Raw genomic sequence first — 26,549 nt, 5'->3', positions numbered from 1 at the left:
AATTAATATGATTCGACTATGCATCCCCACCCAAATCTCATCTCAAATTGTAACCCCCGTATGTCAAGGGAGCGACCTATAATCCCCACATGTCACTGGAGGGAGGTGATTGGATCATGGGGGCAGTTTCCCCATGCTGTTCTTGTGATAGTGAGTGGGTTTTCACGAGATCTGATGGTCTTACAAGAATCTGGCATTTCCCCTGCCTGCACTTCTCTCCCCTGCTGCCAAGTGAAGAAGGTTCTTGCTTCCCCTTCACCTAAGCCATGATTGTAAGTTTCCTGAGGCCTCCCCAGCCATGTGGAACTGTGAGTCCTTTCCTTTATAAATTACCCAGTGCCAGGTAGTAGAGGGTAGAAGAGTTTGGAGGGGTCAGAGATAGAACAATGTGAGGAAGTCTGGAACTTGTTAGAGACTTGTTAAATGATTTTGACCAAAATGCTGATAGTGATGTGGACAACGAAATCCAGGCTGAGGTGGTCTCAAATGGAGATGAGGAACTTACTAGGAACTGGAGTAAAGGTCACTCTTGCTACGCTATAGCAAAGAGACTGGTGGCATTTTGCACTTGCCCTAGAGATCTGTGTAACTTTGAATTTGAGAGAGATGGTTTAGGGTATCTGGTGGAAGAAATTTTTAAGCAACAAAGCATTCAAGAGGTGACAGAGCATAAAAGTTTGGAAAATTTGCAGGCTGACAATCTGATAGAAAAGAAAAATCCATTTCTGGGGAGAAATTCAAGCTGGCTGCAGAAATTTGCATAAGTAATGAGGAGCCAAATGTTAATCACCAAGACAATGGGGAAAATGTCTCCAGGGCACAGGGCATGTCAGTGACCTTCATGGCAGCCCCTGCCAGCATTCGATGTATAAGAAACATAGAATAATGTCTGGTATGTAGTAAGCACTTAATATACCTCAGCCATTATTATTAATAATTGAAACAGTCTGGACAAAATATCAAAGCATGATCACTTATGATATGGTTTGACTGTGTTCCCACCCAAATCTTGAATTGTAGCTCCCATAATTCCTATATGCCATGGGAGGGACCCAGTAAGAGGTAATTGAAACATGAGGGTGGGTCTTTCTGGTGCTTTTCTCATGGTAGTGAGTAAGTCTCATGAGATATGATGGGTTTATAAAGGAAAGTTCCTCTGCACGTGCTCTCTCCCTTGCCTGCCTCCTTGTAAGACATGACTTTGCTCCTCATTTGCCTTCCACCATGATTGTGAGGCCTCCCTAGCCATGTGGAACTGTGAATCCATTAATCCTCTTTCCTTTATAAATTACCCAGTCTCAGGTATGTCTTTCTTTATTAGCAGTGTGAAAACAGACTGATACATTTTACATATAAATTTAGTTGTGACCAGAGACAAATAATACTGTCTTATTTTGTGAATGGGGAAAATGAGGCATATGATTTCATGAAATATTTGTACATGAAGACATCTGTGACAAGTTAGTACCTATTTTACATGAGTAGCTTCTCTTTTACTGAAAATGACACTTTATTATGTAGTAAAGAAAATCATATATACATATGATTTACGCAAAGAAATGCTTTTCAAATTTTATGCAGTATTATCCCTATAGGTGGGTGAGAATATTAAAGTTATAAAACTGCAGGGTAAAGGGGAATTGATGAAGAAAGCCAGCCAAAGAAAAATCTGTCTAAAATCTCCTGTTTTATCATTTGAAGACTGTGAATTTGTCCTTTGATACCTGTATCAGTCAGCTTCTGGCAGGGGACAGCTGTCATTTTCAAACTGGGTAATTGAGGAGAGTGTTATAAAGAGATTATTTATAAATGTATAGGTAGGTTTTAGGGCAATCACAAAGTAATAGCACAGTACTGTCTAGTGACAAACTGGGGTCAGGCACATTGCTCTTAGGCCTGATGAGTCAAAGGGAAGGAGGAGTTGACAGGACCCAGCCTAATGGAGAGATCTCCCTGGTAGGGGTTCTGACTTTGTTGAGCTTGACATGGCCAACATGAGGCATCCTATTAGGGGTCGGGGGGATTCAGGAAACAAATGCTCCAACCTTACTCTCCTCCCTGCCACCGCCTCTAACCAGCACTTCTGAATGGCTGAATGCAATGGATAGCAGGATGGCAAAGGAGCCTGTTGAATCTGCCAATGCAAGTCAGCCTCCAAGTGCATAGGACAAGATGAACAAGGGTGAAGAATGGATAGAGAAGAGCAAATGAAAGATATCCAGTACAATAAATTTATGTTCGCTACAATATTAAAATGACTTTAACATTTACTCATTAAAACTACCATCACATTTTTCAGTAAAATTGATGCTTCAGGATAAAAGGGTTTGTGTGTCCTGGTTTGGGTAGCATGGACATAAGCAGGTCCTTTACTACAAAATTGATCGTTGGCAATTTTGAATCCCTAATTGAGTTGAATGGTGTTGTATTAGTTTTCTGTAGCCACACAATGAACTACTGCAAACTTAGCAACTTAATATAATATCAATTCATTATCTCACAATTTCTATAGTCCAGACAGGCTAGCTTGATTCTCTGGTTAGGGTTTTGTCTGGCTGAAATCAAGGAGACCGTCAGGGCTGCAGTCTTCATCTGAGCTTGGGTGTCCTCTTCCAAGATGGTTGTTGGCAGAATTGATTTCCTTGCAAATTGTATAATTGCATTCCTGTTTCCCTTCTAGCTATCAGCCGGGATCACTCTTAGCTCCTAGAGGTTGTCTGCAATTCCTACAAATGTGGCCTCCATAGGCAGTTCACAAGGATGTTTGTTTTCTCCTAGGCCAGCTGGAGCATCTCTCTGACTTCCTCTTCTGGAACCAGTGGGAGAATACTCTGTCTTTTAAAGGGCTCATGTGATTATGTCAGGCCCACCCAGATAATCTCTCTAATTACAACCTGTATTACATCCAGCAGTGATTGAATAACTGGGAAAAGGTGTGTGAACACCAGAGGCTGGGAATCTTGGGGAGCATCTTTAGGTTTTGCCTACCACAATGGGCCTTAAAAAAATTGCAGCACTCTTTCTTTCCACTCCCTTGGAGGATCTGATGTTGTTGCTGACCTCTAAAACTTATGGTAACTTTGGGGCCTCTAGACGAGCAGGAGCCACAAATGTAGATGCCTTTAGGGTCTAAGTAGATCTCATAATCAAGGTAAGGTCATCATTAGTGACAACATCTATTTCAGTTTTGGGTACACTTCTTGATTCAGCCATAGGTCATTCAAAATTGCAAATATAGTCTCAATTCAAATGTAAAATGCCAAGTCTCATGTAATAATCATGTAAGTAATACTGTAATACTTGTTTATAACTCAGGGTTCCCTCCTTATCATCCCTATAGACCTACATTGGGGAGAGAGTTGTGATTTTGATTCTTTTCTCTTTCCATCCCTAGAGATTCCATTTCTGCCAAATAATCTGGTTGAAGACCAGGGAGGGAGAGGAAGAAAGAGGGTCTGGAAAGGTCACACTTTCCTGAGTGCTGCACTCTGCCTGTGGCAGGTGTTTACATTGAACTCCTCTCATGGGCTTCCAGGTTCTCTTTGGAGAACCTTCCCCCTACAGCCTCACTCAGACACTGATATGGTTAAGCTTTGTGTCCCCACCCAAATCTCATCTTGAATTGTAATCTCCATTACCCCTTGTCAAGGGAGAGAGCAGGTGGAGGTAATCGAATCATGGAGTTGGTTTCCCCCATGCTGTTCTTGTGATAATGAGTGAGTTGTCACAAGATCTGATGGTTTTATGAGGGGCTCTTCCCCCTTCGCTCAGCAATTCTTCTTCCTGCCGCCTTGTGAAGAAGGTGGCTTGCTTCCCCTTTGGCTTCTGCCGTGATTGTAAGTTTCCTGAGCCCTCCCCTGCCATGCTGAACTGTGAATCAATTAAGCCATTTTTCTTTACAAGCTAGTCTCAGGTAGTTCTTTATAGCAGTATGAAAATAGACTAGTACACACACTCCCACATCACCAGGTATCTCCAACTGGAAGATCTCTTAATATGGCGAAGGACTCTCTTCTAACTCTTGCACATAAAGCTCTTAATTCAACTCCCATGAATCTGGAAGATTTCCCTCAGCAGCATTAAACTGTGGGGATTAGAGATTTGTTAGTGAAGTTTATCATATTTTCATATGTTTATGATGCTTGCTTATATAGTTTGAGTAATCTATTTTATTGTTCATCTTTTTGAACTAATTTGTAGGTGTTCTTTCTATTTGCTAGGTTCCAGTACATGACTTCTCTTTCAATTTGTCTATGAAGTCTTTTTATCAAAGTTTTAAGTGTTAATGTAGGTAAATTTACCAATTTTGTTTCCCCTTTCCTCCTTTTTTGAATTGGTAATATTTTATTAGCATTTAACTTTATATTTTAGAAATCACATTTAATGTGACCCAGTTAAACTTAATTAAAATCTTTTCCTAATTCTTAAAGGTCTGACAATTTTACATGTTTGAATGTACTGCCCTCATGCTTTAAACAAAAAAGAAAAATACTTTTAAAATCACATTTTATGTATCTCACAGTCATACATTAAAACCATCCTTAGGCCGGGCGTGGTGGCTCACACCTGTAATCCCACCACTTTGGGAGGCCGAGGTGGGTGGATCACGAGGTCACAAGATCGAGACCATCCTGCCTAACACAGTGAAACCCTGTCTCTACCAAAAATACAAAAAATTAGCCAGACGTGGTGGCGGGCACCTCTAGTCCCAGCTACTCAGGAGGGTGAGGCAGGAGAATGGCATGAATCCAGGAGGTGGAGCTTGCTGAGATCGTGAGATCGCACCACTGCACACTCCAGCCTGGGCAACAGAGAGAGACTCTGAGGAAAAAAAAAAACAAACATTCTTAGTATTTATCTAGATTTATTAAAAGTTTATTAAATAGAATAAGATGGCAAAATTCAAGGCTTTTAACAATAGAGTGGTAAAGTTCAAGTGGAAGAAAGCAAAACTAGGAGGAAGAGAAGAAAAGAAAAACATTTTGCCTATGCCATTTAATTCCCACAAATTTGCAAAGTGAGCATTGTTATTCTCAGTTTCCAGATGAATGCACTGAAATAATTTGGATATTTATCCTCTCCAAATTTCATGTTGAAATTTGGAGGTGGGGTCTGGTGGGAGGTGTTTTGGTTTACTCAGCCAAAGAATTTATCTTGTTTGATTCAAAGCTGAGATTTGAATCCAGGGTCCTTTGATTCCAAGCCCAGATATTTACCACAATATCTCTGTGATCGCCCAATTTATATGTCTCAATTATCTGTGCCATTGAAAAATTGTAAAACTGTGCATGTATACATTATACCTCCTAAGGTGGAGACATAATGGAAGTTCCCAGCAAAATGTTTGGCACAAAGGCATTATTTTTTGTTTTGGCTTTGGGCTAAAAAAAACATAGATAACAAGCAAATGCTTTTGAGCCCTTTAAGAAGTCTTTTCTTGCTTTTAAACACCTATAATATCTTTGGCAATGACATCTGCTTATTATTATTTTTAATGGCAGGTCAAGGCTCTTTTGTAGTTTGATTGAGAGGTGTTAAGCGGGACTGAAAAAGGTATAGGGAAATACCATTCTTGAGATGCCAGTACTCCCACCAGAAATCTCTACAAGCACTTTCAGCTGCCATCCAGACAATTTGAATTTCAACTATGTTAGACCTCTGTGATATATTTAGAAAAACCAGTTTCAGAACATTGTTAAGGTAGTTACAAGGGTCTAAACATTTTAGAACTCTGTAAATTAGTTCAGTGGTTGTGTAGAAAATTTAATAATGTTGGCATTCAGAAGTTCATTAAGAATGTGTGTGCTATGGTCTAAATGTCTGTATGCCTCCAAAACTCATGTTGAAATCTGAACTCCCAAGGCGATGGTGTTAGAAAGTGGGGGCTTGCTGGGCGCGGTGGCTCACGCTTGTAATCCCAGCACTTTGGGAGGCCGAGGCGGGCGGATCATGAGGTCAGGAGATCGAGACCACAGTGAAACCCCGTCTCTACTAAAAAATACAAAAAATTAGCCGGGCGTGGTGGCGGGCGCCTGTAGTCCCAGGTACTCGGAGAGGCTGAGGCAGGAGAATGGCGTGAACCCGGGAGACGGAGCTTGCAGTGAGCCGAGATTGCGCCACTGCACTCCAGCCTGGGGGACAGAGCGAGACTCCGTCTCAAAAAAAAAAAAAAAAAAAAGAAAGAAAGTGGGGGCTTTGGGTGGTGATTAGATGGTGGTCACAGAGCCCTCATGAGTTAGATTAGTGCCCTTTTGAAAGTGGCCTGGCAGGGAACCCTTCACCCCTTTTACTGTGTGAGGACGCAGCAAACAGGCACCGCATGTGAGCCGGCAAGTAGGCCCTCACCAGACACCAAATTGGCCTTGATTTTAGAGTTCCCAGCTTCCAAAACTGTAAGAAATAAATTTATTTACAAGCCTCCCAGTTTATTATCCTTTATTATAGCAGCCCAGATAAACTCAGACAGGGTGGTTGACCAAAAGTGATCTTATATTGTTTACAAAAGGCAAACCCTTCACAAGAAACAAGAAGTATTTTGAGTTCACAGTCAGTCCAGTGAAGCAAGATTATGCTAAGAAGGATGTTCTTCTGTTTGCTACTCAACATTGAAGATGTAAAGAATGAGAACATTTGGCTAGAAATGGCACCTAATGAAACAAACACCCACTGGTGGGACATAAACAGCTATAGGCATAAGACAAACTATCTCAGCCCTCCTGAGACTTGCAAGATCTAACTTCTCCATGCACAGCATTTATATCTTTGGAAATGCATGAGGTTTTAATTTGGCCAAGAATAAATGTCTAAGTATGCAAGAGTTAGAGAATGGCAGCCACTGGGCACCATTTTAGGTTAAAATAGTGTGCATTTATACACACACACAGCAGTTGGAGGGAGAGTATGGCTCTTGGAAATTTTGAAGCAATCACTGTTTAAAGTTCATGGGAAATTCACTAAATCATTGTTTTGAGATTTGGGTTTCATATATCTTGTACCTCTCCTTCTTTACAGGTCCTTGATGAATTGAAGACATTCAAGGAGATAAAAAGGGATCAAATTGTAGTGCTAGTTTTACTACTGGTCAAGTCAAACTGGGGGATATGGCTGGGCTTTCCATCTCCTTCTAGGAATCCAGACTACAGGATCCCAATTTATCTTCTCAGGAGTAGGCAGAAAGGCTGGAACTACACAGGGGACACCTGATGGCTCTGGGTAAGAGGCATCTAAGCCTGGACAATAAGGCAATCTAAGTGCCCTGGACCCCTACCCAGCCCTGTTACCCCACCCCCGCCTGTATTTTCACAATGCTCAGCTCTCATCATTCTCACCAAACAACACACACACAACACACAAACACACACACACTCTGCTCTGCCAAGTACAGGAAAAACCTCGCTTTTGATGACCAGGAGGCATTGTTGATTCTATGGGAATTCTATTTTAATTAAAGAAAAAAGTTCTTTCATTGCAAATACTTCCAGTTCCACTGCAGATTCCTAGCAGAAGTTGTCACATGGAAAATCAACTGATTCTGCGCATTCATGGTTAAAAGAACGATTTCAATAGCAGCAGAAACAACAATAACGTCAACAAAAAACAGAATAAATTGTATCTATATTACATTTATTATGAAAAGTGAGATGCAAACAAAATCATATTCTAATTTTTTGAGGGTAAAATTAAGTCATTAGGTGAATTTCAGAATTTTACACATCCATTCAAAAATCAAATCCAAAATGAAGTTGTAAGTATATGTAATTTCGAAATCTTACTTCATCTTTGTATAAATTATAACATTTCTACTTTTTTGTAGGAAATGAAGTTTTATTGGTCAATATCTGGAGGATGGGAACTTTCTGAAATGATTTTATGACCTTTGTATATAGACATTATAAAAAAACATAACTTTAGATTTTAATATTAATACATTCATAAATGGACTTTCCATTTTGAATATTTTTTCTTTTAATATTATACCACACTTTTGATCTTGGTTGAGTATTTACACACATAAATGATTCTCATATGGAAAACTGCAATTTTTAAGTTATAATTTTTCTGGGTATTATTTAAATTAATACACATCTTTCAAAAATAATCACATAAATTTATCTTTTAAGCAACCATAAGTACTGACAAACATCAAGATTTCAGGTATGCTGCAATTATAAACATGTACACTTTTATTAGTTAAAAAACACTGCCACTCTAGTTGTAATTGTAGTGTTCTTATAGCTGGTTAATTTTTTATTTTTATTTAATATACAACGATAGCACGTTAATTCTCTAAAACAGGAATATGTTTTTAAATGTTATTCTTAACTTTCTACTGAGAAGTGGTTGTTTGTACTTTGCCAAATGGAATTCTCTATCAGGGGGTGATTCTGGTATTTCCATTTATATTTTCTTTTCTTTGAGACAGAGTCTTGCCCTGTCACCCAGGCTGGAGTGCAATGGCGCGAACTTGGCTCACTGCAACCTCTGCTTCCCAGGTTCAAGTGATTCTCCCACCTCAGCCTCCCGAGTAGCTGGGATTACAGGCACACACCACCATGCCCGGCTAATTTTTGTATTTTTAGTAGAGAGGGGATTTTGCCATATTGGCCAGGCTGGTCTTGAACTCCTGACCTCAGGTGATCTGCCCACCTTGGCCTCCCAAAATGCTGGGATTGCAGGCGTGAGCCACAACGCCCAGCCTTCATGCATATTTTCAATCTGATACCCAGCCAATGTAATTTTTAGTGTCAAGGATTCAAGGTCAAATTGTGTTAGGTTTTAAGAACCAGGTCAGACTTTTTGATCCCTAATAGAGCACTTCCTTTGAGAAGAAATGAGATAAACTTGAACAATATCAATTAACTGGTTGGAATTATGATAAGCTGACAAATGTTGTCCAGAGTTGACACTTGCCAGCTAATGATTCTAATGTTGTTAGAATCCACACAGCATCACCTGTTATTGATAATACTAATTTTTTATTTGAGTCCATCTTAAGGAACTGAAGACATGAGGCAATTTAAGTGCCCTGGAACCCCACCCAAGGGTTCATTGCTCATATCCTATTATCTCACCAACATCATCAGCAATTTTTTTTCATTTAAATCTTTGACTTCTCTTTGGTGTTGGTAAGCATAGTTTTGCTGAGCTCAAGAGAAGAATGCCTGTGATCATATCCACTTTGAGTGATTATACATGCTTGAAATCTCGGGATCCATTTCCAAAAAAATGTAGGGCTTTTATTGGTTTGTGCAAATCAACACACTGATACATGTCCAAAAGGAGTCTCCAAAACATAATTGGTTTGCATCACTGTTTGCATTTCCAGATATGAAATTAGGTGAAAAAAAAAAAAAAAAGAACAGCATTAATTCTCTGTAGCTACTCAGTTACCAGTCTGTGCTTCAGATGCTGGACTTTTCTAAGCACAAAATCTGCTACCAGAGAGTAACACCATTAAATGGGGGGGGCATCTGATCCAGTAATAATATTTGTAAAACAGAGCAGTCATGGAAATATGTAGCTTTCAATTAGTGGTTTTAATTTGTGATTTATCTGAATATACTAGTATAAATAAAATGTATTATGTGTGCATATATATGTGCATTAGCTATTTACATTTTTATGTGTAGAAAATGAAAATATATATTGATTAGCCCTTTTGAGGCTTTTGAACAACTGTTTCATCTTCCTTCTTTCCTGCAAATGCTTTGAGGATTCAGATAATTCATACAAGGTATGTACACAATCACACCCATAGTATGTACATCCTAGTCACACACTTAACACAGAGAGGATGTGTGAGGAATGTAAATTATCCCAGTGGTCAAAGAACTGACCTTACCTGTGACTAATGGCATGGTTAATTAGCCCTGGCATATTTAATAATATGCCAATGTACTGATTACTATATTCAGCCTTTGTGATAATTATGTTACCTACTGAAGGAGATGATAAAAAAAAGCAAATCAAACAGCCCTTTCTGACCTTCAAAAATAAAAGGACAAATTCTGTTACTGAATACATGTGCACACTTTTGTTGGCTTTATTCATGTATGTACATATGCCTGCCTGAATACAGAAATTGGTCTTTAAATGGGATACGACGTTATTTTTTTTCTACACATAAAAATAGAAAACTGATCACTCAGACTGTACACTCTCACAGAATGTATTGACATACCACGACCAGCTACAGTATTATGCACGACATATTGTTCACACATTAGTACAGCAGAGATACACACATTTAGAAAATTAGTAATTGCTAGTATATATTTTTCTTATTTTCAGGCTGTGTTGACCTTTTTCAACCTTAATAAAAGGTATCTCCAGGGGCCCTTAAAACAAGAATTAGTCCCTCCTCTCCTCTAGGGATTGGGGAGTATGACTATAATACTGCAATCTCCTGATATACCAGCATGATTTTAAGACACGATGGAAAACATTAGGAAAAATCAGTTATGTAAAGATGTGATCTAAAATAAATGTTAAGGAATCGAAACTAAAATCATGAAGGATGCCGATTCACATGAGTAAGCCCTTTCTCCTCATTCTATATAGTTTGCTCTACACACGGCCTTTACATGTTATTAAAAGCAATGATATGAATCGGAAAAAAAAGTGTTTAACTGCTCAAGAGTTTTTCTAAGGAAAGACAATTTTTAAAGCAACAAAGAACAATACTAGCAGCAATGTCAAAAAGCAAGCTATAATTTTCGCCTCAGAAATAAATGAGTGACATCTCCATAGTTAAGAGATCAAGAAAGCTGTTAGCATTTCTCTCCCATTTAATTCCTTCTAACATCATTAAATCACTGGGGTATCTCATCATAATTATCACCATGCAGGTTGATCATCAGTATCCTTTTCTAAAGTGTAAAATATGTGATTTTTATTCCTACTATTTTGCAGCCTATTAATTTTGAGCTTGAATCCAGAAAGATACTTGATGAAGAGTTAGCATTTAGAAGTGCCCATCTGGAGCATCGTTTTCTGTAAGGCATCATTTGAAGCCTCTTTGGATACACGATCTCACGTTTTAGTGATTTTTACATCCGGGAGCCCATTTTTTCACAGCTAAAGCTGGTAATCCTCTGGGCAGAGTTAACTGAATTGCTTTCTACATGCTAGTGTCCAGAAAGAGTAATTACCGTAAGTTTAAAGTCTCCATTTCAACAAAACTTCTGGTTGCAGCTGTCTTGAGTTTTAAGCCAGCAAGACTTTGAGTGGCTCCTCTTCCCTCTGGGTTTGCATAAAAACATAGATGCCAACTGTATCCCTTCTAATGCTCATTAGTGCTGTACCTCTTTATGAAGCTTCTAAACAAGTTTTTCCAGGAAGAAAGCAGAAACTGTGCCTTCGCTTATTTTATCCTGTGGGTTACAGTCAGTCTTCATAAAGCAAACCATCATTATATAATGGTGTGCCCATAGTAGATGCATTTGCTGGTATAACTGCCTCTTTTTGGCACATTATTGCTTGGCTTTAATTTCATATTCAACAGTCTTTATTCTCATTATTAGTATCTGAGATATTTGTGTCTTAAAAAATCTTGTAAATAACATCTTGTTGCACCATTCTGGCCACCACAAGTCATTTCACCAAGGTCCAAGGTTATTTGAATGTTGTTTGTAATTATCATCACGTTTACTTACCTAACAGCCAAAAGTAATGTTTCAGGATTGTTTGTGGCTGCTATCTACACATATATACAGATATACTGGATTTACTTTGAGAGAGGTTATTTTGTTGTGGCAAGTGAGTAGTTTAGCTGGTGACTGTTCACAGTTAAAAGTAGCTGTAATGACCTCTGGCAGATGTCACTGATCACTGGGGAGACAGAATTTTTCCACTTCAATCCATCTTCATTTATGTCCTTGGTCATTGCAAACCCAGCTTATTTGATTTCTGCAGCCAAGGAGAATTGTTTTCTTTCCAAGAGTAGGATAAAGTTCATGGAAATCTGTTTCAGTATTTACAAGACTATCTTTTTTCCCGTTTGCAAAAATGTCTAAAATTTTGTAGACATCCTTAAGCCCATGTGTCTGGACAGATGACATTTGTAATTGCTCAGCCAGTTGAAGAATTTAATTAAGAAGGATATCGTTATGAAGATGGACAGGAGATTCAGCATATCCCCTGTTATTTGCCAGGTGGCAGCAGCTGACCCGAATTTGGAGAGAATCAACCAAAAAGGGCCATGCACAACATCAAGAAGCATTGCTAACAGAAAACAAAATGCTCAGATACATATGTAAAATAACAAACACTGAAGGGGATGTTTGACTTCTGATTTCACCATGTAGACAAAAACAGTGTGGGAATAAGGTAGTTGGCTCACTTATCCAAGATACTGCTGAGTTCACTGTTCTATCACAAAGGGAAATTCACAGGCCTCATTTCTCAAACACCACTTAGAACAAAGCAGGAGAGAGTAAACAGCATCATCTCCATGGCAGCATTACAGATAATTAGTAAATCAGGCAGGTAGAGGTCTACACAAGGCTACAAGTGCCCAGTTTTCAATAAAAACACATATACATATATGCAAACCTTATCCTAATGTATTGTTTTTCTTTATACTGATTCATAAAAGTAGACAAGGGATGTGGTTAATTATGTGTTACTAGGAGTAGACAAAATTTTAAACACTTGGCACAATATGTAGGAGGAAGAGAAGACACACATTTCACACATTTTGGCAGCAAAACAGTAACCAAGTGGATGCAGAAAAGGCCAAACAATTTATATTAACAGCACACTTGCATATATCCTCTGTAAACACATTTTAAAGTAACATCATACTCTGTTCTTGGTATGCTATATATAGGGATTCCCAGAATGACAGGCATTCCCAGAAATGAGAGGAAAAACATTAGTATAAGCTAGGAACAGTGAAACCTCAATATGCTAGAATACAAACAAATGCTATTTTCCTCTTCTGCTTTCTACTTTAAGACAGCAAGCTCCTATTATGAATTTGGTTCTGAAATCCAACCTCTAAGGTATATGTTACACATGCATATTTAGTTCAATTTATTTCAATTTTTATGTTTAACTTTATAACATGGTGAACACTGGTATTCAAAACAGTATCAGAGAATTCTCAAGATTAAAAAAATTATCAAAGATCAAATTACATTCAATATAGGTGAACTTATCAAGGCAGGAAACATACTAACACATTTTATAAATATTTCATTTCAGACATGAACAAAAAGGTTTCTGGTTAACCTTGACTTAACAGGATGTTCAACTTTTGCCAGTGACCCAAAGCACAAAAGTTAATCAATATTTTACTCTATGTAAAGTAGTTGGTCTGTGGCATTCAAAGTCAATAATCCAGAAATACATAATTAGAAAAGCATTCAAGATAAACATATGACAGCTGAAGCTGTCACATTTTTCTCATGGTCATAAAAATAGAACAATCAATCTTTAAATTAAAAATTTTAGTATTCACTTGTTAAGTGGTATAGCATCTTAATATTTTAAATGTTGAATTGTCTTCCAGACATGGAGTTCTAACTCATCTTTTTACTACTGGTTTAAGGAATATTTTCTGTTTCTTGATTCAATAAAATATTTCCTCCATATATTTCAAAAATAAAATGCATGAAAAAGAACCAAATCATATCTAAGAGAAATGAAGGGTAAAACCAAACAACTTTCAACCCAATGTGTGTCATGCAGGTAAAGTAAGGAAAAAACTGAGCAAGTTCCAAGAGTCTGCCACGAAAACTGTTATGCAACTTCATCTGTTGAATGAACCTTAGGTTTCACAAATAAGGTATACTAAATGCCTAATGCTATGTCACAGATTGAAGTGAAGGAAAATTCTCAGATAAGGTATCACAAGATAAAAATGCTGCTGTCTTGAATAGGTCCCTATCTTATTTATCCATCTAAAGATATACTTCTGTTACTGTCCTTAAAAGCTGTTAGTTCTATAGGATTTAATGAGCCACAAAAAAACAATATTTTTGAAATATTTTGTTACAATCTCTTGAGTGTTGTAGAAGTGAAGAATTTGGTTCTAGCACCAAAGAAAACCAGTTAAACTTAGTACATTAAACAAATTTTCTTAAAGTTTTGAGAGGCATAACCACAACAACAAATCTAGCAATTTTAACGTATTTAATGTGAGACAAATGCCAACAACTCTCTCAGGCCTCTGCTTCATTTAACTGTTTACAAATCATGTGGTTACTCTAAAGGATGAAAATAAATATTATTACCAGATGCGAAATTCCTTATTCTCACCTATTTTAATGCAGGGACAGCCTGTTCTAGCCACTTCACAGCAGAGGATTACCTGGGGCCACCCATCTGGAGTAGGCACTGTTGACAGCTGCTACTGTGTACACAGGCTGTACTCTGTGTATACACAGCATGTATGCCCAGGTTGGAGGGAGAAGCCAGCTAGCAAGAATTAGCAGAGAGATTATGTCCTGGCAGAGGCATCTGAGACAGAAGTGACATGAACACAACTACAAATGGGTATTTAAGGCCCAAAGAGAGAGTATTAAGCTAAATCTCTAATCATTAATAGTAATTTGCTTGGTAATTTGATGGAAATTTTGACATTACATAATATTCTTAATAGACAACAATGGGTAAGAAACTGAAAAGCGTGCCTTATTAAAAAATTCCTTCTAATTTCCAAATAGAACAACTGTAACAACTCTCAGGCTCTGAGAATACTGGTCCACGTATGCAAGCTTTGTCTACAGTTAAACTGCTTCAAAATAAATCAAAGGCTTTTTACTAATTTAGATTGTGCCGAGTGTAGCTTGTGCTGTTAAAGTTCAGGAATGATTTTTTTTCCCTGCATATGTTCAGAATGTGCAAAACAGAATTAAAGTGAAAAAAGCCAGAATAGACACTGTGAATTGACTGTACCCACGGGACATGAGTCTCTAGAGAGAATACCTGTGGTTAGGTACTCTTTTCTAGCTCGTTATGGGGAATGAGTTCAAAGAAGGCAACCGGTGCCCCTCCAGCATCTAAGTCTGGTTTTCTAAATGCAAAATGGAGACCAGCACTCCCCCAACAATGTCTGCAGGAAGGAAGCCTTCCCAGGGCCGTTGTTCATTCTTCCTTTCCACACTACCCCAATTCTCAAGCCGATGCTGCTCATCCAGGCCAGTGCCTTGGAGGATACTCATGTGTCTTGGGACACACGTCTCTTCTGGAGACATGGGAGGGCCGACGTCCCAGGAAGTATAATCCACCCAAATCACAAGCCATGTTCTCGTAAAGGCCTCTTCTTTCATTGGGTTTGAAGGATATTATGGGTGTTTCTCTTAAAATCAATGAGTTTGCAGAAGTTACCTTTTTACTCCAGAGTATATACTTCAGCAATTAGATGATAGTAGTCTATGTACAAAAATTGTAAGGAAGCTCGCATTCTAATTTGGTGTTGACTACATTTGTTACTGGAAGTTACTGAACCCAATTAAAAAAAAAATCACAAATTGCATCCTGTTTACAGGAGTCTAAATTAAACATTGTTTTTGTTACTTACGAGGCTCTTATCATCACAGAAAAAGCAGTGTTTGGTAATCTGCTATTTATAGTTCCTGACCAGAACCTTAGCATTCTCAGTAGAATATCACTGGAGAACACCTGCACGATATCAATTTAGTATTACCCCTAATTTGATGACTCTTTTCAAGAATTCAGCCCCATGTACTTCCTCTAGGGTAAGAAAATATGAATATGTCTGGTCAGAATCACAGAGATGCGCCTTGCCTTCAGTGCAGGAAAATGTGTCTATATAAATCCATGTTTAATGTAGGCTGTTTTCATAGTCAAAATCTTAGCTAATGTTCCTAATATAACTTTCTTATATTTATTAACAGCTATAAGAAGGTTTATAAAAAGAGTTGTCTGCAGATGTTTACAAACATTAATTCATATTTCGTATTTTACACATTTAACTGCTTTTATTTAATGTTATCTGGCCTAGGAATGAGTCAAATTTGTTCTCATTTTTTTCATTATGGTTCGTATCACCTATTTAAAATTTGTGTGGTTACAGCACTCTTACTGCAATAGGACTAGAAATTATAACAATGTTTTTGCCAATAGTGTTTTTGCTACTTTCAATATGAAGCAGGGATTTTAATGGAAATACTATTGTGTGATAAATTGAGGCAGTAATACAAAATAATACATGTATAATGATATAATAATGCTATTTCTATGAACAACATCATATTTTTAAAAACCCAGTGAGTATTATTTTCAATTTATTAAAGTTGCAAACCTTCAGTGAAGCTTGTTTCTCTTCTCTTGTTCCTTCTTTCAAATTGAAATGACATTTTTGTTTATAGAGCTCCAGGTCAAAGGATCTAACAATTTTTATAGCAATTTCCTATAGTGAATACTTGCTTTTTCTTCCTAGTCTTGCAGCAAAAAACTAAGCAAGCTTTGACATAGAGGGACACATGTGAATACTGTAAATTTATACACAAACTCCCATAAATACTCCCTTTCAATCTAACACAGAAGAAGGGGCAGGGCGGACGCAGCAGTTGGGGCGTCGGAAGTTCTGCAGCATGGACTGGAAAACACTGTGCTGCCTTCCTTTGAGCTTCTTATTTGAAGAAGTATCTGAGGAAATGGATCTCCGGGTCTGGCTATTTTGAGTTTTGATTAATTTCTCATGTTCCCTGATTTGTCTTTGTAAATGGTTCTGGATCGCAATTCCCAGGGACTCTGCATCCAAGGATGCACCATACACTTCCCAGGTCATTCCCTGCTCATCCCACACGACGTCCCTGACATGCTTGGACTGTTTCAGCTGGAGCTTGGAGTCTGCGCCAAGCTGCTTTTTCTTATCTCCTGGAGTGAGTCCTACCTGAGCAGCAGCTGCTGTCACATTTAACTTTTGCTCCTTGAGGAACTCGCTGACCCGGCTGGGCCTGCGTGGGCTGGCTTTGACGGAGCGAGATGGGGTCTTCTTGCCGGAACCTGGGCTGGAGTCACCCATGGCATCAGATGGTAGGCTCAGGCTGGTGGCTGTCTTGGTCTGTCTGTTTTCTTCTAAGGTGGCTTCCTGGTTCTTCCTAATTGGGGAAGGTGTAGGATTAGCAGCTGATTCTGTGCCTCCACTTTCTTGGGATTTAGGATTGAGCAGTAGGGTTTTGGTATCCGAGGTATCAGTGCCAGTAGACTCTTTTTCTTTTACTACCTGAGGAGATGCAGGCTTCTTTTCCCTTGCATCTCCTTTATTAGTGGGATCCAAGCTCCCAGAATGGTCAGCTTTGCTGATAAAGCCACAAGAGTCAGATAGTTTGCAATCTGGGTCTGTTTTGTGGCCGTTTGTGGTTTTCTCTGCAAACTCAGATGGCCTGGTTTCAAATTTCCCCAATCCATAACTTGTTTCAGCTTGACTGCATACACTGATAGAAATCTGGTCAATGGCGGTAGCTTTCAGGGAGCTAGAATTAGTACCTGCGAGCTTTTTAGCAGTTGACTCCTCCCTCCCTGGAGTCATTCCTGCTAACCTCCCATCTTCTTTACATGTATGCTGGGCATTACTGGAGACCAAATTGATTGATGAGGTTTTAAGGACCCCACCTGGTAGGCTCACTAGTTTATTTTCCCGCTGGAAAGCTGTAGACACAGCTGCAGCTGCCTGAATGTGCACCTGTGGCATGATGCCAGGGCACTGGCTGGACTCCTGGGGGGCTAGCGTGCTGTCAGAGAGCTCCAGTGTGTGGCTCCCACTGCTGTGGCAAATGACACGCAGCTGCTCTTGTTCAAAATGCTCAGGAACAGGGCTTTCCTTCAGGAATGCAGTGAGGATACTGGGGCTGGTGGAGACAGATCTGCTCTCGACACTCGCCACTGCCTGCACCTCCGCATCTTGCCAAGCCCTGCTGGGAACTTCCTTGATTTTACTTTCAGTTTGGTTGGTCATCGTACTGGCTTCTTTGAACCTTGACATCTGATGCTGTGCTGGCAGTGGCACCTTCTCTGGACCTGGGGAACATGCTGAAGGTTCGCTAGTGAGGGACATTGGTTGAGGTGTCACAGGAGTTGTGCCTTGGGGGCCCGAGGCAGTGACAGAGGGCTGCTTGTTCTCTGAACATCCAGATTCTCTAGTTAGAGGTTTACAGGACCTCATTTCAGAGTCACAGATGGCTCCCTGCCTTTCCCCTTCAGGTCTACCTACAGGAGAGGATGAGTGACTGACCACCCTGGCTGCTGTCACTGGAGTCTGCACTGTTCCCTGGATTGTTTCTGGGGAAGGAAACTCACAGGACACCTGATCTTTGATGCTACTGAGGATGTCTCCCACAGGACAACTTGTTTTCTCAGGTTGCTCCCTATTTGAGGTTCTCTGTGATCTCATCAGGGAATCTTCAGGCATGGATGAGGTGATGGCATTGGGCTGATCACCTGGGATGGACTGGCAGGTGTGCTGATTGGCGGGCATTGTCAATGGTGTGTGTATCAGATCCCTTCCTGCTGCAGAACTCGGGGCTGATGCTGCGGGCTGGCTGCTCCCTGGCAGCTGGGGATTGCCGGGAGAATTGAATGTGGCAGGTACTTTCTCCACTTCATTGAAGACACCAAGAGAAGACATATCTGGCTGGGTGGTCTCATGCTCACAAACCTGCATCAGGGCTTCGGCAGCTGCCCTGGGGCTGAGGTCTGGTTCTGCAGGGGCACCTGTAAAGCCATTGGCATTTTTACACAGGAGAGCTGGTCGATGCCGAGGTGAGGCAGCCTGTGGCTCTCCTAGATCCTCTTCTTTTCCGGAAGCTGCAATCAGGGAAGTTTTAGCTGATCTCAGAGGGTCAGGTACAGTCCCCATGGAATTTCTCTTCAGGAGCACTCCAGAGCTCTCTTGAGTAGTGTTCCCACTGGTGGGGGAGGGAAGCGCAGTCAGAGCTCAGAGTGATGACACAGTCAGGGATGATTCCTCTGAAGAACCAGCCTGTGAATCAAGGAAACAGCATCATTAATACAGTACGTCGCTTAAGGACTGAAAAATAAACCAAACTGTCATTTCTATAAGAGCACATTAAAAACTTTTCTTCCCATACCTGTTGATATAAAAATAGGCCTTGTGGGGAGAGAGATGAAAAAAATAAATAAAAATAGACTTGAGAAAAAGATTTTGAAAAAAATTATAATTACAAAAATATTATTTTGATATATTAGTTTCTGCTTGCATCCCACTGATGTCTAGCAAATAGGTTTTTCATGTATCTACCTAAGTTTGCTAACTACCTCAAAAGTTATTGGTGTAATCTGATTTAGCAGATGTCAGAAAATCCTGTAAAGCCACTCTAGTTAAATCAATAAGTATTGAAATAGGCATAAACAGATATGTGAAATAAATCTAGGGATAGATCCAAATATAAATGGGGACTTAATCTATGACAAAAGAGGTGTTACAATTTGGTGGTGAAAGGCTGAGTTATTTCACAGAAGGAGCTGGCAAACTGTTCATTCATTTGGAAGAAAAGAAAAGTAGATGTTTATATTATACCAATTCCAAAAATAAATCCTAGATGGATGCAGTGGATTAAAGGTTAAAATATAAAATAAATAAATAAAATCATATAAGAAAACCTAGGCATCATAAATGTAATCTAGAGACAGGTGAGCTAGGCTTTTTCTGAGAAGGTAGAAACACTGTAAGAGAAAACATAAACATCGGTGACTAAATAAAATTCAAAACCTCAATTTTATGGCATGACAAAAGATGGTGTAAAAAATACAAGACGTTTGGGGGAAATAAAAAGTGTATAACCCTAGAGGGCAGGCAAAAATACCTATAATATAGCAGGAGCTCTTTAACATTTACAAGGAGACCAAATAATCCATTGAAAAAATGGATAACAAATATAAAAACATAGTTTACAAGATATGAAATTTAAATAACCATCAAGCTTATGAAAAGACGATCAAATTCATTTGTAGTCAAATAATGCAAATAAAGTAACAATGCAATTTTACTTCACACCAGTTGCATCTGCAAAATCTTAAAAAAAATAGACTTTTAATAGTAAGGCCTAGGGAGATCTAGCAAAAGGAAGTATTTTTATTAATTGTAGGTGCAAATAAATATGTATTGTTACAGTTTTCTTATGGAGGCAGTTTAGTTTTTAAAACTATAAATACAGATTTCCTTGACTCAATGATACCAACTCTATCAACAGAAATAGAAACACCAACATATGAATATGCGGATGTTTCCTGAAGTACTATTTGTAGAAGAAAAGCAGACTGGTCTTTATAAATAGGGAGAATGATAGGATAAGTCATGACATATTTCTACTACAGAGTATTATGCAACCAGTAAAGTAAATAATTCAGCTATAACTTTTCACATGGAAGAGATTTCCTCAAGGTATGATTGAATGAGAAAAACGAGGTCCAGAAAACAGCATATACATTTTAATTTTTGTAAAACAATGACCTAAAAGAATGCACACGTATGCACACGAACAGGCACACACACATGTTTGTGTATGATTACATAAATTCTAAAAACATTTGGAATGAGACATATTAGGTGTTAAATAGAGGGAGAGTGATAAGTTGGGGACAGAGAGGGGAAAGTACCCAAAGGTGGAAAATGCTGAATTTTAAAAATCTGAAATGATTTAGGGCATATGATTATGTAAAATTATACGTGTGTGTTTATGTATAAACTTTTTTTTTTTTGAGACAGGGTCTTGTTCTGTCACCTATGCTGGAGTTCAGGGATGCAGTCATGGCTCACTTCAGCCTCGACCTCCCAGGCTCAAGCTATCTTCCCACCTCGGCCTCCCAAGTAGCTGGGACTATAGGTGAATGCCACCATGCTCAGCTAATTTTTGATATTTTGTAGAGACAGGGTCTCTTCATGTTGCCCAGGATAGTCTTGAATGAACTCCTGGACTCAAGTGATCCTCCTGCCTCAGCCTCTGAAAGTGCTAGGATTATAGGTGTAAGCCCATGGACTTGCCCTATAAGCATTTTTTAGAAAGGATAACTAGACACTAGGTCATGTGGATAAAGCAATGGATCAGAAATTAGTGGATGACTGTGTTTTAATATTTATCATTAATAAGCCATGTTACTTCAGGCTAATCACTTAATATTTCTGAACCCCAAATTAACTCACTGGCAAAATGAATTAAATGATTTCTGAGGATCTTTCCAGCTCCAAAATTCAAGAATTCTACTTCTTTGCACATGATGAATAATACATCAAACTGTACGATCTTCACTCAGGCTACAAAGTGTCAAAATAAGGCAAAATCAAATCCGATTGGGCCTAGATTTTGAAAATACATAATTTTATCCTTTAGTTCAATGTAATCCAGCTGATCTACTATCACATACGATCTAACAATAAATAGAATGCATTTTGTCCTCTAAACAAGCTCTTCCTTCTAACCTCATTCTTTATATGAATAGGTTGAATATTTTCCCATCCCTGGTCTTAACTGCTTTCTGCTCAAACCATTTCTGTAGGTTTCTATTCTATTTCTTCCTTACCCCAGTATTCTGTTGCAAAATCACTTGCTCTGCCCCAGCCAGTTTTTCACTCTGTTTTGCATTTGTGTTTATTATACTTTTCCTCCCACTGTCTGCCCTCCTCATCCTCAAAAAGCCTACCCATTCTTCAAGGCCCCACTTAAATCTCATTTTTTTCTGAAGACTTCTAAAGCCTTCAAGTTATGAAGTCTCTCTTCTTAAAAAAAAAAAAAAAAAAAAAAAAAAAAAAAAAAAAAACTCCTACAGGTTGGTTGGTCATCTGTGTTCTTTGTATTGTTCTTTTGGTGCACTGTTTTCGCACCATTGTTACTTATATAAATGCCTCATTTTTCCAAAAAACACTTCAAACCCCAGAAGGAAAAGAAAGAAGCCTATTGATTCTTTTCTGTTGACTCCACAAGACACAGTGCAGGGTCTTGTGCATAAAAAGTTGTTAATTGATCCTGTTACCCTCCAAAATGGCCATTATTGCAGCTCTGACAAATGTCAAACTTACAGGAAAATTTGATCCATGGCATGAAATGTTAATAAAAACAGAATGTAAAAGAGTGCTTTTGGAAGTGAGAAAATGGTGTTATCTTACTTATTAAACTTTATGTATCTGTAATCCAGGTTTACATAACTAAAACCAAGAACACTGAACACCTGCTATGAAAAGTTGGAAGGTCTCATAAAGCCAGGAACACAGAATATCTCCTGTGTTGTAAGACTGGTGCCAAGGAAGCTAGTTCGCCAAAGAGGACTATAAAACATGAACAGCTCAAAGTTCAGCAACTGAAAGTTAAAAGATTTAGATGAAGATGACTTCACAAAACTCTCAGAAGTCCATTGTGTTTACTTCCATTTCCAACACATAGCTAACTTTTTAGTTTAACTTCGAAAGTGTGTTTTATTTCATTTGCTTTGCTAATAGAGGTTTAATTGTCCATCAATTGAAGATCAAGAAGAAAAGCCCTAATTGCTTGGCTAACACCTGGCACTTGAAATCTCTGTATTTATGCATAGATAACAAATCAGTACTACTCTCCAATCTGTCTGCTAATTGAATTGTCACAGCATTTCCCTGAGCCCAGAAGAGACTCACCCAAGCTCTGAACCAACACTCCTTCCCTCCCTCACTGAATGGCAGAAATCTATGGGCTCCAGTAGGTCAGACAAATCGGACATTTAAAAAGTATAACTTTTTAAATATATAACTACTTGTTGGTTTAGACTTTTTATATGTATAACTACTTGTTAGTTCAGACTACTTGTTGGTTTAGAGTGGAGAGTATGTGTCTTTATCATCAACCAGAGTCCATTATGGTAAGATTTAATAACTTGCACAAAAAAGGAGGTGCAAACAGTAGCCCCCAGACTTAATGAGTCCCTTCTACAGAAGGGTGTGTTGCATCTGTGTGTGTGTGTGTGTGTGTGTGTGTCCTGCGTGGTTTTCTCTTCCTCCTTCCTTTCCCCTTCCCCTTCTCTTTCTTTGTCCTTCTCTTTTTTAAAACTTTTTTTTTTAAGTTCAGGGGTAAATGTGTAGGTTTGTTACATGGGTAAACTCACATCACAGGGGCTTGCTGAATAGATTATTTCATCACCCTGGTATTAAGCCTAGTACCCATTAGTTAGTTTTTTTCTGATCCTCTCCCTTCTCCCACTCTCCACCCTCTGATAGGGCCTAGTGTCTGTTGTTCTCCTGTATGTGTCCATGTGTTCTCATCATTTAGCTCCCACTTAAAAGTGAGAACATGCAGTATTTGATTTTCTGTTCCTGCATTAGTTTGCTAAGGATAATGGCCTCCAGCTCCATCCATGTTTCTGCAAAAAACATGATCTCATTCTTTTTCTATGGCTGCATAGTATTCCATTGTATATACATATCACATTTTCTTTATCCAGTATATCATTGTTGGGCATTTAGGTTGATTCCATGCCTTTGCTATTGTGAATAGTGCTGCAATGAACATACACATGCATGTGTCTTTATGACAGAATGATTTATAATCCTTTGGAATATACACCATATGGAATTGCTGGGTTGAATGGTAGTTCTGTTTTTAGGTCTCTGAGGAATCGCCACACTGTTTTCCACAATGATGGAACTCTTTCCCTTTTCCCTTCCCTTTCTTTTCCTTCTTTTTCTTTTGAATTGAAGAGATCTTTCATAAAAAATCCAGATTTCTCCCTTGCCTCTATTTATTGTAAGGTTTGCATTTCCACAGGCAACCACTAGGTGGCACTGAGATGAACTGTCCCCCTTGATGGGCGTGGACTCTCCAAGTGACCAGCGTCCTGCTACACTAGTTAACATTACTTACCTGAGGTTATGTGTGCAGCTGGGTTTGAAGACCTTGCTCTAAGAGTACTGACAGAGTAGACTTCCCACTCTAATTTGCAGGCCTCTGAGGGCAGTCTGACATTGTGTTTAAGAACATGGACTCTGGGGCAGACTCCTTGGATTAGAATATCAGTTCCACTACCTAGCTTTAGCTCTGTGTGCTTGGGCAAGTAACTCAACCTATCAGGGCCCCAGTTTAATCTATAAACTGAGGATAATAATAGTACTGCCTCATTGGGTTGTCATGAGGAATAGATTTGGCCTTTAGAACAAACAGCATCTTGGCACATATTAAGCACCATAAAAGTGTTAGCCTCTTTTAGAAACCTTGGTATTTAAGCTTTTATCTGTGTTAAAGAAAGAGTTATTCTGACACTTGTTAAAATGGTAAGAAGACTTTATTCAGGACTTTTGTGATGGGTATCAAGAATATTGCAATAGAGTAGAGAGATGGGGCTCAAATTCAACTACAACAAGAACAAGTAGAGATATTTAGCCAAGGAGAGGGTTGTGGTGGGGGGCAGGCGTGTCAGTGGATTTAAAATTACTAAGAGGAGACATCAAGTGAAGGGGGATTTTTGCTAAGCCACTTAACAAATTCTTGCTGAAAGCATGGTTGACCAAGGTGATCAGATGTCAGGGATGGGGAATTCTCTCTAAGCTGGCTTAGCAAGATTCTTGCTAAAACTGGATTCTGCAAAAGATGAACACAGATGCCTAAGGTCAAGACCTGGTTGAGAAGAGGGCTCGACAAATAAAGATTTTCTTAAAAGACTCTCTGTAACATTATAAATTCTTCCTGAATTGAGCAGAAATCACACAGAAGCTAATGGTACCTCTAAGTGAGTTTATCTTTAAGTTTAATGGGAACCGTATCCTTGACAGCAGACTCTTTTGGCACCTATCCTTAAAATCGTGAGCAAAGACTTAAAGCCTTGTTCTGGTAATACTGCAAGACTACAGGGTAAACATTATCCACCTTTTACAGGGAGGGCAACTGAGGCCCAGAGGCTAAGTAACCCACTCAAGGTAGAATACCTGTAATTCCTGTTGAACTGAATTCTAATGGATGCTAATGCCTGGGCCCTTCCTATGCTGCTTCCTTATAAACTGTAACTCTGAGAAGAAAATGGAAAGAAAATTTTTTTTAATTTTTATAGATATCTATATATCTATATATATCTCCCTAGAGGAGACGGAACTTTCTATTTGCAAGTGATTTGCAATCCAGGGGCAGCCCAGATGGCATTAACATCCACTACAGTGACATTCATAATTGGTCACCTTAGGAAAAGTCCAGCCAGCTTGTTGAAAGCTGACACTGCCACTGCCCATTCTGAAAATAGTGAGTTCCGCTACTATGCCACGCTGCCTATTTGCATAACAGATACCTGCAGTTAATAAGAGAGGCAGCAGGGAATCTCAGCCCTTTGTGACTTCCCCCAAAGCCACGCTGATGGGAAGAGCATTAAGCAGAATGGATGGGGAGAGGCATGGTGGCCCTGGACTGACAGGAGGCTGATGCAGTGCAGGTCATAGTGATAATCCTGTGGGCAGCAATTGCCTTAGCCCACTTCGAAACCACTGCACTGCTAGAACAAGGGCTCCAGGATGTCATCATGCCTCTTTAGTGATATGAAATAAGAGTTACAGGGACCTCAGTGAGCACCTTTCTTTCCAGCCATCTGACAGCCGCTTTTAGTAATCAGATAGCTCATGCAAAGACCCTCAGAGAACAGCAAGGCAAAAAGTAAGAGATTACTAATCCTTAAGAAAAGAGTAAAGAAAAAACATCATCTGGCATCCTATTCAATCTGATCTAATTGCTCCCTTTAATTGGGAACTTTTGCCTGGATCATTTGCATTCTGAACCCAGCAGATTCTGCCAGTGCAGAGTTTGAAGGAGAGGTGATTCAATTCCAGGAAACAGTCACAGGCTGGGAAGAGCAGTCCCTTCTTCTTTCTTTAAAAAGAGCATACCCTGGCACTAACAGCTGCCTAAAATGCACTTTTTGGAGACACTAGCTGAAAAATTGTTTTGTCCCTTCAGACTGTAGCTAAAGCAAGTCAGAATGGCTGAAGAGAAAGGAAGACTGCTTTGCTTAGTGCTACTAACAGTGTCATGTGGACTTTCAATTATAATGGTTACTTTAATAAAAGGCTCATGAGAAACAAGCTGCATCCCTTCTCCCCATCCAGTTTGTCTTTTCAACATTGTTCTAGAAAAACGAGTGCATGGCCTGTTATCTGACTGAATTCCACTGAAGCAAGACTGGATAAAAACCAAGAGGTTAAAAAAAAAGGGCTTTAAGAAGCATGATGACCCTAAATATTCCTCCTCTTTTGTCAAATACAATTTGAACAGATGGCTTCTAAATTCACAATAGATTAGAGTCATGGGACAGCAAGCACTTATTTCTTGCTTTCTCTATTGCAGACACTGTTCTGTATGTGAACTCATTTACTCCTTAGAACAACTCTATACGGATGGTCTTACCATGTGCCCTGCTTTGCAGATCTGGAATCTGAGGCAAGTTCACACCACTAGTGAGTTGTGCAGACCGAATTTATTTATTTATTTTTTATTTTTTTATTTTATTATTATTATACTTTAAGTTTTAGGGTACATGTGCACAATGTGCAGGTTTCTTACATATGTATACATGTGCCATGTTGGTGTGTTGCACCCATTAACTCGTCATTTAGCATTAGGTAT

At 39.0% G+C, this 26,549-nt stretch overlaps 1 protein-coding gene across 4 annotated transcripts in view; it reads right to left on the bottom strand.

Annotated features, from left to right (window-relative positions):
- Positions 1–7,422: 7,422 nt before the first annotated feature.
- GPRIN3 (GPRIN family member 3) overlaps positions 7,423–26,549 on the bottom strand; it is a 492,222-nt gene continuing 473,095 nt past the window's right edge. For all 4 annotated transcript variants that reach the window (XM_063610253.1, XM_055297009.2, XM_055297010.2 and 1 more), the window contains one exon: positions 7,423–18,952. In XM_063610253.1, coding sequence (XP_063466323.1) covers positions 16,499–18,829 — 2,331 coding nt within the window. In that variant the 5' untranslated portion in view covers positions 18,830–18,952 and the 3' untranslated portion in view covers positions 7,423–16,498. The remainder of the gene's footprint in view (positions 18,953–26,549) is intronic.

This window comes from Symphalangus syndactylus, chromosome 10 (genome assembly GCF_028878055.3).
Source record: "Symphalangus syndactylus isolate Jambi chromosome 10, NHGRI_mSymSyn1-v2.1_pri, whole genome shotgun sequence".
Lineage (NCBI taxonomy): Eukaryota > Metazoa > Chordata > Mammalia > Primates > Hylobatidae > Symphalangus > Symphalangus syndactylus.
This window is presented reverse-complemented; position numbering and strand designations above follow the sequence as displayed.